This window comes from Helicoverpa armigera, chromosome 3, assembly GCF_030705265.1.
Source record: "Helicoverpa armigera isolate CAAS_96S chromosome 3, ASM3070526v1, whole genome shotgun sequence".
NCBI classification, from domain to species: Eukaryota; Metazoa; Arthropoda; class Insecta; order Lepidoptera; family Noctuidae; genus Helicoverpa; species Helicoverpa armigera.
Genome location: NC_087122.1, coordinates 10039622 through 10056651, shown reverse-complemented (window position 1 = coordinate 10056651; position 17030 = coordinate 10039622). Strand labels below are relative to the sequence as shown.

General features: G+C 35.6%; 1 protein-coding gene and 1 long non-coding RNA gene across 2 annotated transcripts; one reads left to right on the top strand and one right to left on the bottom strand.

Moving 5' to 3' along the window:
• Nucleotides 1-359: 359 nt before the first annotated feature.
• Nucleotides 360-1990, bottom strand: LOC110378573 (fork head domain-containing protein FD4). Its single transcript, XM_021337896.3, has one exon. The coding sequence runs from the start codon at nucleotides 1891-1893 to the stop codon at nucleotides 1138-1140; it is 756 nt and encodes a 251-aa protein (XP_021193571.2). The 5' UTR covers nucleotides 1894-1990; the 3' UTR covers nucleotides 360-1137.
• A 9873-nt stretch (nucleotides 1991-11863) lies between these two features.
• LOC135119283 (uncharacterized) lies at nucleotides 11864-13183 on the top strand. Its single transcript, XR_010278111.1, has 3 exons — nucleotides 11864-12557; nucleotides 12765-12827; nucleotides 12905-13183. It is a non-coding gene; the product is annotated as an uncharacterized LOC135119283 (long non-coding RNA).
• The last annotated feature ends 3847 nt before the right edge of the window (nucleotides 13184-17030 follow it).

The following is a 17030-nucleotide window of genomic DNA, read 5'->3' as shown; positions in this document are numbered from 1 at the left end:
TAGATTAAAGGTTTTTCACTGTGAAAGAGGGTCAAAATGTTGGTCAGGCCTATAAAGCGCATTATAGTGTGTAACAAGCCTGTGGATAGAACCGATGAGTCAGCACATTGCAGGCCTATATCGGGAGCTAATGGCCCCACAGCCGTGCTCCGACGCGCCGCGTTACACCGTGAAAAAGACCACCAGGAATATCCCTTTTTTACCAATTTTCTACCACTTTTTTCCTTCACCCCACACGATGAATTTTTAGCCTACCCAATTTTATTTACTACACTCCTTAGTTACTATTTTAACTGGTATATACCACAACCAAAACCAGTAAATGAAATTCGAAAGTTAGGAGAAATGAAACTAGTAAGTATAATGAATTGCATTTAATATTCCTACTCAATAGTCATAACAATTTAAACAATATTTACACAAATAATTGATCTACTCTATGCACAGGAAAATATTCAGTTCTCATCACTAAATAAATAACAATCTTAATCTACGCTAGCTATTATACAACAATAATTATATTTTTTACATTTACTATATAACTACAGATAATATGATTTTTCTGATTAGAATTGTAAGAGAGAATGTGTAAAATTATAAACTGAGAATAATTTACAGAACTTTTCAGTAGTATTTATAATTTTGTCATTTAGTTGCTCTCTTGATACTTCACTTTCTCACGATTATTTATTGCTACAGTATATTATGTTGAACCACTGTTTTTCACACCTTTCAAACTCTAATCAATAGTTACATTAACCTTAAAGTGAGATCACTTAAACACGATATTGATCCGCTCTACCTGCGGTGAATCATTTGTGGAATGTTCAACAGTAGGCCCATCTTACTAAGCCTCCATGTATCACGCTTTTTGGATAATAAATAGGTATACATAATACTAAATGCGTTAAGGGCATGTCATCACTGCTTCCTACTAAAGTCATAAAGTAGGAAACCATAAGTTGGACTGGTGGCTCTTGAAGACTCCAGCAAGAACACAAATGAAGAACTCAAAACTTTAACAATTAAATTATAAAGAATGTTCCACGTCAATCACGGTCTACAAAATGTTGAATACTAGTGTACTTACAATCTAACATTGCACGAAACATTGGAGCAGCTGGAGTGAGGCTGATGTCAGGCGACGGGCAGCGGCGGCGGCGGCAGGTAGCAGGGGCGCAGCGCGTGCGCCGCCGCCAGCAGCTCCGCGTGGTAGCGCTGCGCCGCCGCCACGTACGACGCCGCGCTCTCCATGCGGGGCATCGGGATCAGCACCTGGTGCGGCGGCGACGGCGACAGCCGCGGCAAGTCCGGCTCCAACAGCGCCTCGATAGTGAACGCTCTTCGGGGTCTTTCACGCGGCAGCGATGTAATAGCGGCTGTCTCCGGTAGTTCTGCTGGCTCTGGACTCAATTGTGGACACAGTGGAGGAGTGTATAAACTGGCGGTTGGCATGGCAGGCGGCGGGGGTGGTGCACTTGCTTGTCTTGCCAAAAATGCTCTGTTAAAACTGGCCAGCGCTGCTAATTCTGCGTTCAGGTTATCTTTCTCGCCCTTCTGGAGCTTGAACCTCTTGCGCCTCCGGAGCAGCGAGCCGTTCTCGAACATGTCGAAGGCCTGCGGGTGCAGCGTCCAGTAGGCGCCCTTGCCGGGCCGGTCCGGGCGGCGCGGCACCTTCACGAAGCAGTCGTTGAAGGAGAGGTTGTGCCGCAGCGAGTTCTGCCAGCGCTGCGTGTTGCGCCGGTAGTACGGGAAGCGGTCCGTGATGAACCGGTAGATCTCCGACAGCGGCAGCATGCGCTCCGGGGAGCTCCAGATCGCCATCGCTGTCAGGGATATGTACGAGTACGGAGGTTTCTGATCGCCATAAGATTCACGTGAGGGTCGCGGCATTGTCACTTCCCTGAATGTCCCAGGAGGACAAGTGAATATAAGCAAGTATGTAACACACGGATGTACGAGCGCGTCAGTCCGAAGCGAGGTGTGGAGAGGAACTGAGGCGCGGCGAGTTCGCGGCCCGGCCCGCCCGCCCGCCGCCGGCCGGATGCGGCGGCCGCCAGCGCGCACGCGATTGGCGCGCTCGTCGGCCAATGGGGTCTCGGCACTTTCAGGTATGATGTCGGCTTTCGCTCCACTAACAAGGAATTTAAATTGATATTATGTTTATATTGCCTCCAAAATCTTTTGTGATGACACCGCTTTTTATTTAGCATATGTAAATTACGATGATACAGAATAAGAGATTTGAATTATACTCTGCTTTAATAATGAATGAATGTTATTAAATCCTTTTGCATTGTAATTTTTAAGCTAGATTAACTGTATAATATTAGTAATCAATATACCTACATAGCCCGAGAGAGGTATAATATAAATAAAGTCTCGTTTATTTTTTCACAAGGAAAATATATTCGAGTGTTTAAAAACAACGTAACTTTATTTAAATATTGATACCATATAAAAAGCAATACTTAGGTAGTTCTTAGTTCCTGAGAGACCTTGAAAGCTCTGGAAAATATTACAAGAATACCCAATTAGAGGTTAACTAGGTAAAAGTAAAACCGATAGGTTACTAACGAGGGAGAACTAATAAGATCATTAACAGAAACTAGAATATAATACCCAAGGACTGAATCATATAATATCAAATAACAGCGACTTTAACCGTAGTTTTACGACTACTTAATAGGCCGGTTTTATTTTTTATATTTGGGTATTGTATATGCCAGTAGTAAAAGCTGTAACTCGCCTAGTTTATAACCTAGGCTTTACGAGTATTGATATGAAAATCTAACCTTGAAGTTCTGATACATGCCTAACTAGAAAAGAAAAATGCTTTAAATAAACCAGTACTTATTTTAATTCTATTGAATGTCATCCTTTGAGTTTTAGTGTAGGTAAATGTTCCTAGTACTCCAGAAGATTAGGTAATACACTTGTTTTAAATGTACTTTGGTGTAAATAATGGTACCTACTTACCTACTTTTAAAGCATTTTTCATTTTTTGTTAAAAACTTACCTACTTGTAAATGTACTTTTTTTTTTTATTCTATCGAATGTCAATCATTTGAGTCTTAGTATCAACGTTATTGGAATAACACTTGTATTATATCTCTGAGAATTTTCTTACGTTGTTGATGTGCAGCCTAACCAGTCTAAGGATCTTCCTCACTTCAAAAAACGTTTCTTACAAAGTCAAAACTATAAAAGCTAATAGAAATCGTATTAGAATTTTCAATACAAAATATTAAAGTAGACTTTTTAGCTTCCTGTTTTCAAAAAAGCATAATCTCCTAATATTGGCATAATCCGCAATATCTAGCAACACTAGTTTCCCTTTCTAGTCATTAAAATATTATCATAATCGCACTCAAGTTAAGCTGAGCGGCCATAAAGCGCTAATCGAATATTTAATTAAATATAATATTCTAATTGGTTGCGTGGTTCAGTGTTGTTAAGAATGCTAATCTAACCTAAATTGTCCAATCCAACGATTGGACTCACTATTGACTTGTAGAAAGCAAAAACGTTAATAGTCACATCGATCACGAACTATCGTTTTTATATTATTTTTTATTGTTATACCGTTTCCCAAATTCGTGAATGATTGCGAGGTGAATGATCGCCGATAAAAACATGGCGGTGACATCCGTCTGTATGCGCAAACGCAACTAAGTCATAAGTTTTTGTAGAAGCTTAGGACTGCCTTAATAGTCTTCTAGGTAGAGCTGCAATTAGATTTTCTATGCCTGAAAATAATTTATAATATTATTATTTTTTGCAAAATATTAGGTATTTATTTATTGTTTTTACATAAGTTGCTTGTTTTGTGTGAAAGACGATATGGTTGGAAATAATTTCACCACAGAAAAACCGAAATCGAACCCAAATAAAATTGGGATAAGGACAAAAGATGATGATCTAACTTAATACATTTAAAATTATCATCATCTTCCTGCCCTGTTCCCAAGTCATTTGGGGTCGGCGCAACATGTCTTTTTCTTCCATTCCTCTAAATACGTTTAAAATAGAATAATAATAAATAAATGATAGCTTACTTATTCAAATTCTCTTAAATTATCATTAGTCCAATGAGGGCCGATTAGCCAATTGTCGACTAAATTTTATCTGTAAGGAAAACATGATAGTTTCGGCAGGTATTGTTAAAAATATGACAAACAATTTGTACTATATTTAATTTTATACATAGAGGTATGGTATCTAACTGACTACATATGGAATGTAATCAGGCCTGACAAAAATAGCTATCGTAACTTTACTATAGTAACATTATTTATTAAATTGTTATTTTGTCCATTTTTAATAGGTATACCTAACTACATACCATATATGAACGTAGGTTACATTTGAAAAGTTCTAAACAATTTTTGAATTTTTTTTTTATGTAAATATAAATTTAGTTTATTTTAAAATATAATGTACATAATAAAATAGATGTGATTGACATTTCCTTATAAATATATATTTTTTTAATAACATGAAAGTAGAAACCTACCGAGCAGAATTTGCTGTTCTAATTGAACGATGAGGACAATCAGAAACAGTCAAGAAACAACATTTTCATAGATTAATGTGCTAGAAATATATTTTCAAAATTTTACCAACAAAAAAACAAATGTAGGTATTCTGTACCTTCCCCATGAAATTCATTATTTTTACCAGTTCACCACTTTTCTCCGTTTGACCGCTATAATCAGTCTCACTAGCGAAATTTCACCTTCTGGGGAAATTCATCTTTGAAATCGTGAATAATCGGATCAAATCAGCTATGACCGACTTCTCTATACGTTATCCATTTCCGAATATAATTTAAAATTAATTTTATCAAATAATATCAATGACGCTTTGTTGTTATCGAGGTTGCAATAATTTTGCAGTAAAAACCGTGACGTAGTATTCAGGTTAAAAACTGTTCAACCCAAGAACTTCCTCAAAATGACGATAAGCCGCTGTGGTAATATTATAATTGGAATTAAAATTGTATCGATATGAATATCTCGGTCATTTTCCCTCAAAATTGTAAGAACCGTATAAAATATGACTCACCGGTGTCAAAAATAAATCTTGGAACTTAAATTATAAGACATATTTTGGGTTGTTGATGGTGTATTATTAGTCGTTTTAATAACGTGTTTAACGGCCATGTGCACGAGTATCGTAGGTCCGAGGGCTCGCTCGAATGGTGCGAATTCGTCACGGATGCTTATCGAGAAGGCACTCGATAAAGGCGGCTTGTCGATGTTTTATTATTACAGGGGGCCCATGGTAATCACGAGCCCACGCTCTGCTTTCGACGAGACCTCTTGGGACTCATTAAACTGTTCGCCGGTCTCTTTACAACGGGAACAATCTCGAAAATACAGGGGAACATTTCGTTAATGTTCTCTTTGGTACTGCATTTAAGAGTATTGAATGATCATTAATACCTCATATTTATACTGTTTAAGGTGAACTCGTGGCTAATTAGTGACCACATGAGTAAAATTGATCTGGAGGCTACACGTTCACCGTTTGTCAGACATACCGTAATCTAACATATTATAGGCCGTACGTATCTTCCTTGGGCATAGTTGCTTAAAGGTTGAACCCAGATGCTTGCAATGTTATAATTATTTAAGTCTAGTATAATATTGTAATAAGTAAGGTAACAATGAAAGTTTTTAAGCAATTAAGTATGTGACCGCAAAACCACATATTTCCTCTAAAACCTATTTAAAATGCTACGCAATCACTTTACACCTTGTGCCATAATTTTTCCTTAGTTTTAGTCTAGAAATAAAAAATATACGTGCTTATGTGCACGTCATTCAATGTTTTAGTTCACTTTTTGTCCTGTAATTCTTATAGTGAGGGCAAGTGTTACACAGTTACACTACAAGATAAATATTTTAGTGGCAAGCCGGCTATTCAGTGGGCTCAACACAATTAATTCTAAGCAAGTCCGCAGCTACTCAAAAAAGCTCTCAGGGTGCTTTCGTCATTACTTGCATATTTTTTGTTCCAAGTAGATCGAATTTTTTCGCGCGCCCTCGCGATTTAGCCACAGGGTGATTTATGATAAAAGTTATAAGCGGCATTTTTAATATCAACGAGCCTTTTAAACCTTCGCCCTTTGAAGATGCCGATGCTGAGATAACCTAATTAACAAACGTTATATATCATTGGGCAGAGCGAGCGCAAATATGAGATTTTATTTATTAACCGGCCTCGGAAAAGTGGTAATGTATGAGAGGGGATGCGAAGCGGGGTCGTACATATATTCATGGGCGCTTAATTGCTTCTTATCTTGCATCTGCAAGTCGACGAGATCACAATTTGTATGTATAACCGGGTACAGATATCTCGCGAAGGTGTCCGCCTACATGGCGGGGAGGCTGAGGAACCCGGGCCGCTAGCTTGCCCCCTCTCTGCTTGTTCGAGATTTTATACAATACAAGTTGCATTGGTAATGAATAATGTTTTTGTCTACGTACTCATTTTTGAAACCTTTAACTTCATACAATGAAATAATAAACACTCAACTCGTCAACTAAATTAGTAATTTATTACAATGTAAATTCAATTTACCAATGTAATCGATTTACTATTCGACTATTGTATGTCCCATATATAAATTAGCTAATCAAATTACTTTTGGAAATAAAATTTAAAAAGTCACCTTTCTAATTACGAACCCCAATTCTATAATTACATTAACAATTCTACATTTGTCTATTAATAGTGCAGTGAAACAATGGACCAGAGAGTACAAAGTATGGAGCAACACTCGTAACGATTCGTTATTTGTAAGCTCAACCAAACCAGCCTATTACCGAATAGATAACTCTTCGATTCACCATAAGCGCCAAGACCTTCACAAGCGAAAATCAGTCTTATCACCTTTTCAATTAAGGTTAAAATCGTATGTGAGTCATCTGAGTTAATGATTCTTGCTGTAAGGCATACGCCTCTTGTCGGCGTTAAAGAGAATCCGATTATTGTTATTGAATTACATATCAAGAGATTGCGAGTACCGAGTCACAGAATAAAAAGGTACAATTACTCAATTCTACAAGTTATTAATAGTTTTGTTTTAATTACTAAGGAGATTTATTGTTTCTTGACTGTTAATCATCGAATTAGTAATATTATGTGTTGTTAATTTAAAGGAAATTGTTATCATTGAACTTTAGACCATGCTTTACTTCATACTTGTATATTATATATTTGGAATAACCAATATGAAAACTTTAAGAGTTGTCCTTACTCGTTACTGAATCATCGACTAAGTAAACCAAATTAAGTAATAAAACTTTGATAGCCTGTTTTGGCTTTTATGACTGTATGTATACCTGAAATGAAGGATTTTTCAAATCTTTCTGAACCCGGGGAAAACCACATTATACTGACACATAGTTACCTACCTTTTAGTTTATTTTGTGACGTTTGAGAACTTTAGAGTACATGCATACTTAATGCAGACTAAACAGTCCGCCGACAGTTGACCAGATTCTTAGCATTTTTTATGGAAGAATATGTTCGTTTCAGATTTTCAGGGACCATCTTTAATTTTTCTTAATTTAGTTGTTAGTTATTAATACCAACTGCATCCTAACTATACCTACATGCTAATTCAATGATACAGATTCCAGTAAGATAAGAGAATGGTGCTATACTCCCTTGTTTGGCTTCATTCAACTTATAATGTGACCTATTTAGGTCACTTGCCAAGTTGTGTAAACGTGGGAAAAGTAATTTTGTAATGGTTCTTAATGGTTCTCATTATATGTTTAGCCAATTTGTTAGGACCTTAATTAGGAATTCTATTTTTCATTGTTCTCTAGACTGATTTAAATTACCTGGTATATTTACCACATTAAATACGGCCTATATGGCGATGGCATTTTTCTGAGTACGTAATAAGACAGGAAATATTTTTGTTACTACTGCGATATAAGGGGACATATGTATCTAATTGCATGATTTGTTAATTATGTGGTTTACCTGGTTAAGTTCTTATCATGGTCCTATAAGGCCTTATCATATTAAATTTTAATATTCTTGTGGCTTTTCCCACATACCAACTAGATAACTTTTTGCACGTAGGCAAACTTGCCTATAAAGATAACTTTTAATTGTTTACAACGCCTTGATTTATCTGAGTTTACAACAAAAATTTACGCCACGTTGTATAAAACTACTATGTACTAATAAAGATGAATGAAATGATATCCGCGTGGTTTTCAACAATACCTACATAGAGGCTTATGAGGAAATGCTTATGCCAAGCCAATGGCACCACTAGTCCTTTAACCGACTTAAAAAGGTGGAGATACTTGTTTATACTTAGATACATAATATTTTTTGATCCGCTATAGAACTTGGTTAAAAAACTCCAGTAAATTGAAAGATTTCTATAATTTCGTTTTTTTTAGCCAGTTACGAAATACATAATTTGATTCAATATCAATTGGAATCAAATGATTTCTTAATATTTTTTTTAGAAGTTGGTTTTATATAAGTATTTTTAGATTGATTGACGCACTGCTATTGTTAAGCTGTGACATTAGAGCGTGGGTAGACGAGCCTCGTGTCTCCACCTGCAACGTGCTTTACTGACGGGCGTTATTTATGTATGCCAACCTTTACAGTCCCATATCACGTCTGTTATGAACAACCCGTCAATAAATATATCATATCGTATCATATACCCACTATGTATTGTGAGACTAGGTATATGTAGGTAGGTGCTTATATGTTATCTGTGCACCTGTTTCCACCCAGGTGTTCGGATCTAAAAATAAAGAAATGCTGTTGTTTGAAGTAGAAGAAATTGAATTTAAAATGGATGGTATGAAAGTTTGATGTCTGCGGCCGGATAACACGATTTTTCTTCGACTATTGTTACTAAGATATCTACCATAAAACGAGCACAACAGGGTTTAGTTCAGTGCAATTTTGACATATGAGATAATGAAGTACATGGTACTTTTATCAATTTACATTACTTATACTTACTAGAATTTGCTATAAAGAATAGCTATTAAGTAATCAGCTTCCTAAAAAACTTAACCTTAGAAAAAATCCTACATATCAAGCAATAAAATAATTTACTCAATCTTCTAAGTCTAAGCAAAAAGCAAAATCGTTTTGTAAAAGCAAACGAACTCCTACACACGCCTTATTAAACCATTAACCAAAAAAGCCCAGTTACAAAACATCGCATAATTGTAGCTACAACACGGAAAATACAAAAAAAACTAATGAAAAACAAAACAGTAGAAGTTTATGTTAGTTTTCCACAAAGCAACGGCTGAGCAAACGAAGTCGCAGTCACGTCAAGTCGATGCTATCATGATCCACGCATTCTACCACGAACACTAACACAACACTACGAACTCACACATATGCATTACATTGCGCTGTCAAACCACACTTGTCAAACTAAGCTTCGTAATATACCAGCAATGTATGTGCTATGGAACACTATGGTAGTTAAGGTTGTATGTTGTAGTACAGGGCTCCGGAAACGGAAGCGCCAGGTTGTGCTGGTAATGAATTTGCGCGGGCGGGCGCCGCCCTACGAAAATAAATTGCCACGTAGTTTCCTTGTTTTGTTTTTAAAAGCTTTCAGTTTATTTTCAATGAATAACTGACTCGTGTGTTCTTAGAAGCGTTCTGCGAACCTCAGATCACAAGTTTAACCCCATTTTTAGAAAGATGAAATCGAATACATTTTTTACCTGAAAATCACTGTAAAATTGACTTTTACCTCAAAACATAGATTTCTTATCGCATTGTGTAATCAGCACAACAATAATCAAAAATGTATTAACTTCTGAATGAATCTCATAACCGTTAACTGAAATAAATCTGCAATGTATTTTATAATTTTTTGTTGCGATATCTGATTTATGTTATCGTGGATTAAGACTTATTCTTTTTATAGCGTTATAAATTTAATTTGCGTGTTAAAAAACGTATTAAATTGCTCTTTATTAAGCTAAACAAAAAGCGGCTCACGTGATGGGTACATAAAAAGGTAACAAAGCGAGACCGTTACACGGCAATTGTACGAAATTCAATTTGTGTTCCGTCCGCCGCAGACCAGCGCCAAACACTAGCGCCGTGAATAACAATTATTGTGTTGATTACCGCACCGCGCCGCGTCTAATAATTCACTCTATGGCCTAAACTCTGTAATTACGCGGATGGAAACGTCGGCTCACCGTTTGAGATAAAAATCGTAGTGGCCCAGCCGCGGCCGCGCGCTCCGTTCCTGCCGCCGCCCTCGGTAATTGCGGCCTTTCGTACAAACAACATAAACATTTATTTTGTTATGATCAAGCAAACGTTTTGTTTTACACTGATACATACGTTATTGTGTTACCTTCACAAACGTTATGCAAGTATTTCTAAGAACTTGTAGTATTGCGGTTTTAGCTGTTGACTGAGCTCTATCATTGCTTTAACATGTAAATTGCATTTCCCTTTTTAGTTTTGAACTATTCATTTTCTTGTTTTTACATGAAATTGCCCTACTATTGGCGTAAGAGTATCTTCGTATATAATTTCCTAAGGTAGACAAGATTCGTTTGGATAGTACGTACCACAAAATTTTAAATGTAATAGGTTACTTGATGTTGACTTTCTAAAAAAAGTCAAGATAGGCCAACTTATTACTTAAAAAAATACCAAACAATTCATTTATTTATATATATTATATACAAAAACGGCCAGAGCATTCACAAGCTCATCTCACAGTACTGCAGATATACCGACAGTATCTATTTTAATTTCTTACAATCGACCGCAAACAAATCGCAGTCAAATCAGTCTTGGCGTACTGAGCGTGGATAGAGGGCGAGGAATGGGTGATCTTGAACCCACGACAGTATGGCTCTATGGCTCTATGCGAAGAGCAAACAACTTATGCCTCTTCCACCATCTCCCTAGCGTTTTCCCAACTATGTTGGGGTCGTCTTCCAGTCGAGCTGGATGCAGCTGAGTACCTACTAGTGTTTTACCCACTAGGCCACCACGACTTATGCTTCCTACAACGGTTATAAGTTAGTGGAACATAAATCTGTAATATTCCTTCGTGTAGTTCCTGGGAATTTCTTTTTCCTGTAAAATTTTGCAGACAATGTACGCAGGTATAACATAATACATTAAATGAAAAATTCAAATGACTAAGCACATACTTGTTGAGTTAGGTCTTGGCATCACGTAATTGAGTTACGTGCTTACGCACATGAGTCGCTCTAATTTTTGCAATAGGTAGGCGAAAAATTAATGTATTAAGAATTACTTACTGAGTAATAAGTGAGCCTGAAACTAAGTAGGTACACCGGACTGGGCACGTAGCAATGAAAATACTTTAAATCAAACTTAGAGTACCTAAGTATCAGCGCACTGCACTTTTTAATCAGCCGATAGTATGATCGAGCATTTGAAAAGTACATCTCATATAAGGAGATTAGCCAACTGCGCATTACATATTATAGTGAACAAGCATTTGCGGAGACACAAGTGCACTCACTATTCCTTCACTCTCATAGCCCGATGCGATGGTAATCCGACACGACCGGAGAGAGATCAGGCACAGGACCGACATTTACGTGCTCTCCGATGCACGTATGTATCAATCACCAACTTCCAGACTACAGACTGCTTTGTGAGTTTCTAAAACCCACAAAGCGATTTCGACCCGACCCGGGAGTCGAACCCGAGACATCAGTCATAGCAGATGCACTTGCGACCAACGAGGAAGAAATACATAAAATAACGATCATCAGATATTTGGCCTACAGGAAACTGTTCAACACGTTTCTAAACAGTTTAAAGAAATAATTTCTATTTTTTGTTAAGAGGGCTATCACAAATTTTCGAGTTTTATACGAGTTTTGATGCGTCATTATGCTTTGGATATAGTCACAAAAAAAAAAACAAAAATAAGATTAAGAAAGTTTGATCATTTATCTTGGGGCTGTTTTCAATAAATATTTTAATTTGTCCACGTACATCAGTAAAATCTTTGTCTCTGCAAAGGATGTTTCATAAAATGTTGCTTTTGGGAATCTTTTGATGCTTCAGTACTACGAGGATATAGCAATTTAACCATTTATAAAAATGTTCAAGATACAACTATATCTTGTACTTGTGCTTGCTTACACCAATTTATTACAATTCATACAGTAATACACCAAAAATAATTCTATAAAACTGAGAGTTACTGACAATTTTCCGTACAAAACTATATTTTTTATCTATGAAAGTATAATCCAAATTCAAATAAAACATATTTAATAATTAAGGTGGTATTGTTATAAAGCTTGAAAAAAATAATTGGTCTATTTAAAAGTAAAACAATATTTTAAAATAATTTTTGTTTGCAATGCAAAAATCAATATAAATCTTGTGACGCGCGGTGTTCAACTTTAGTCAGCGCCAAGCGCTTATCGAGGGAGGACGTATCGCTCGCTGTTGCGCCGCGCAAACTCGCCGGAGCTCGAAAAATATAGCGCAACCTGCGCAACGAACTCGTTTTGATACTAGTGAGTTTTTATTTCATTTATTAGTTATAATGATCTGATTGAAATGTAATATACACAAGTATTAACCCATGATATTCTAATGCGAAAATGTTATAGATTGGGTTCTCTTTTTTTAATGTTGGTTATATAGAAATATGTACGTAAATGTCATCGTCGTTAGTTTCGCTGTTGCATGGTAATATTATTGGATATCTTTGATTCTTGCAGGATAATGAAAGCATATTTAATTCAGATTATCAGACTCAATCGGATACCAGTACAAATAATATGGTAAGTATTTTTTGTCACTCGCAACAGACATATTTGTTTTAATAAACTATTTACATTCCTAGTTTTTATTGTTGCAGGAAAATGAAGATACAATACATGGAAGACGAATTATAGATTTTAGTTTTTTTATAAATCAATTACTTATACCTGAATGATAAACATGGTGAAAAGTTTGGTTGTCGATTAAATAATTTAAAAATTGTAAACGATTATTTGTTTATTGTAACTCAATCGAGCTATTCTAGGTTATAAAATTCATCGGTACAAATAATATTTCATAAACTATAAAACCAATAAACTATTTCGAAAATAAAAGTGGCAAAGTCTCAAGTTTGTTTGTGCCGCGTGGCGGTCCGCAGGTGCTGCCGGCTATCGTCTAATTTACCTAAACCTGAGCGATTCGATTTTGTAATAGCGCTCTTAATTGTATATTTTTTTATAATTGCATTGTAATCTTAGCTAGTTTCCTGTAAGCTTAGTATAGATATAAGCGTTTTGGTGTTAGCTGTGAGCTTGCATTCTTATGAATAAACTAGCTTCTGCCAGCGGCTTCATCCACATCCTGTGGGAACCTCTGCACGAACCCGAATAAAACGTAGCCTTCCTCGATAAATGCTATGGCTATCATTGAAAGAATTTTTCAAATCGGACCAGTAGTTCCTGAGATTAGTGCGTTCAAGCAAACAAACAAACAAACTCTTTAGCTTTGTAATATTAGTATAGATGAATAAATGAAATACAGTCAGCAGTGTGCGGTTACGCTTACGCTTAGGTACGTCATAAAACTCGATAAACAGATAAAAAAATTACACTAAAATTAAATGCCTGAATATTTAATCTCATTAATTAGGCTACCTAAAATAATGAACAATGAAATACTGTTAAATAATTTAATTTAACAGGATAAATAATAATGAGTATTTTGGATAACCACCGGTATGACGTGTAGCATTCATAACTACTGTTGTCATACTAAACTTTGGTAATATTGGTCTTATAATATTATGTTTAAATTTTGACGTCATTAATATAAATAATACTGCAAGCTTTAGTATCACTATGCGAGGTTAGTCCTATGCAAACTGGTACTGATTCATTTATTTATCAAAATACTTACAATTAAAAATGACTCATATTACAAACGAGAAAGTGACTGCAAAAATAACTATGTCTGTTTGTTTTTCCAACCTTTAAGCCAAAACTACTGAACCTATTTTAAGTTTTGATGCTCAGATAGTCTAGAGCTCTTATGAAAAACATACTTAGTAGTTTTTCTGGTTGCGGAAAGAAGCTCCTTCAAGCAAGTAATAAAATTTATTATACAGATAACTAAAATGGTTCTACAGCTAAGTGTCGTGATATAACTTTACTATTTTTTTAGTAAAGTACTTAAGTATCACCTGGTTCACAATACTTATTAGGTACATACAACACTTCCAACTTCCTTCTACCTCTCACATATATTTTGTCCAGCATGTTAGTTATGAGATATAATTTTTCTTCTTGCCCCGTAGGCACCGAATGGTATTTGAGGCACAAGTTTGCATATGCTTTAAAATTATCTAACCATTAATTTACCTACCTACTGTATTATTTTGATATCAAACAATCACATTAATGCATATGATGTTTACGTTTTGAAAACGTATAAGTAGTTCGTAGCATGAAGCGTATCATAGTTCCGAATAGTTAGTTTCCGAGAAGGCGCTTGCGGCGCGGCGGCACGGTACAAATTACAGGGGCGCAACCACCGCGCCTGGCCCAAATCTACGCTGCCCAAACAATCGAATTAGATGTAATGACTCCCATGCACCTAGTAGTTTAGACCCCTTTCTGTGCCGACGACTTTCACTACTAATACGATATCGACACTCGTTACTATAAGAAATATTGTTATCTGTGTCAAACAACTATTGATTGATGTGTTTTTTCTCTCTCTACTAAATTAATTCAATTTACACCGCAAAAAGTTTCGTAACTAAACTAAGAATCCAACACACGTATCCTCACATAATATATTGTGTTCTATTTAAGTTTAATTTACATTAATTTAGTTCGTACACCAATTCAATGACCGGTGATTAATGTTCACGGAGCGGTATAAACTAAAAGATAAATTAACGTCATTTTAATACCTACTCCGATATAACAGGCGCGTACAAAAAATCCTATTAGTCGGCCGGGCTCGTCCAAACATTAGACAAAGGCCGATCGGACATAAATACATATGGGCTCGCTACCAATAATTACCGTTTATTATAAAGGGTGAAATAAAGCGCATTCCAAACAAACGGGTATGTGGTACATTCGGTAGTAGGTGTCACAGGTCGTGTCTAAGCTCATCAATCTTGGCTCCATTTAATGTTGGATAGAATAGGTGAGCGTCGAGCGTGCGAGCAGCGAGCGGCGCGGGAAACAAGAACGGCTCGCGTGCACAATGCGAGCGAACAAGAGCGGTGCCGCGCAAATGGAATACGCCGACGACGCCATTGTCGATACACAAAAGAAAGGCAATCATTCGACATGAATAAATATCTTTGAATAATGGGGCCTCGCTGCCTATAATGAAATGTTTTATGTATCGGAATTATCGCGTATAAACCGCTTTTATACGACTACACTTCCTTGTTAATGTTTGATTCGCGGTTTCGTTATCATATTCAGATTAATGCCCGTGGCTTCAATAGTCATTTACGGTATTTAATTAATGTACGTTTAATTAAGATACAAGATAGGTCGATGGGATGGTTAATAGCCTTATCATTACTAATGCGTAATACTTATAGTGAAATGAAGCCCTGAAGCTTGAATAAAGTTCGACTCTCATTCAATTTACTTTCGATAAAGGATAGGGATGAAGCGGTATGTTATTCAAGCCCTTGCTGGGCCCACAATAAACTATCACAAACTTTCCTTAACTATCTTGATTTAATTGTTACTGCAGATCTAAATTAAAATGATTGCAGGCCTAAACACAAAAAATACCAAGAAGGTAATTTTTGTGTACCTTTCCTATATAATAAATCTTATTAAAAACGGTAAATGATTCATGTACATATTATACATGAATTAACTAACCACAAAAATTACAAATGAATTTGTGTAATGTCTCATCATTTTTGTCATTACGCAAATTCGAGTAAAATAGAAATCCCTAAGTTTAAATTACATCAGAACACTCGTAATAACTCGGCAATTAATTAGCTGCACAACCAATTAGTTTTATGAGCCTATTACTGAAAACAATACATAATTAACTTTTCTCAGTAAACAATAGTCGTCAAAATTTTAATTTATCATTTTGTATCCCAACATTGTTCTCTACAATCTACAAGTATCATTCGAGCTTTCAAAACCAACGAGATGAGGAAAATATTTTGTACTTTCAGAACCAAAGGTAGGTACTACAAATCACAATTTTCAAAGATACCCAACAAAGTAAAGGGTCATAATTTTTTTACATGACAAACGCTATGAACTACAGAAAAAATTTGCATCTGTAATATTATTCTTAATACCTTTTTTTTAAAGGAAACGTTTTTTTTATTTTGAACATGAACATTAAACCACAACATAATGTACACATATTTACATAAAATTAAAAATAATCTTATGTATGTATATATAGCTTAAAAAAATGTCGAATACTCTGGTAAGTTATCGACGACGAAGGTATTTTGCAGTTTTGAAAATTTTCGTTTGTTCAGCTACTTTTGATGTTGACTGTACTTATATACAAAAAGGGGAATCTACTCATGTTTCTTAACTTCCTTATGTTTTCTAGCTTCTAATATTGTAATCATTATGAATACAAGCTTGAGATGTTATATCGATATGACTAAAAAATGTTACATTTATTTATTTCTTATGTTTTGAAATATTCAGGTGTGGTGTAAAAAATAAATGGATACTCTGAAATGGTGTTGGTAAAATACATGAACAAGGTGAAACAATCACAATCTTGACACAAATCGCGGACACCATTATGTATAAGAAAGAGCTTCATTCATAATATGACCATCCCAAAAAATAACAAAACTTTTTCCTCAAAATAAGTCCAAATTATTCTCCTATATACACCAAAACTATAGAGGATATTTTTTACTCTCTAATTTTTAAATAAAGAAGAATAACATAGGCATATAATTTCCCCATAGACAAAAAGCAACCACTCCATAGAGGTTTAATCAAATCACGAAGCAT

Bases quoted from the DNA above. Each gene is read 5' to 3' on its own strand.
- LOC110378573 (XM_021337896.3), bottom strand. From the start codon at position 1,893: ATGCCGCGACCCTCACGTGAATCTTATGGCGATCAGAAACCTCCGTAC.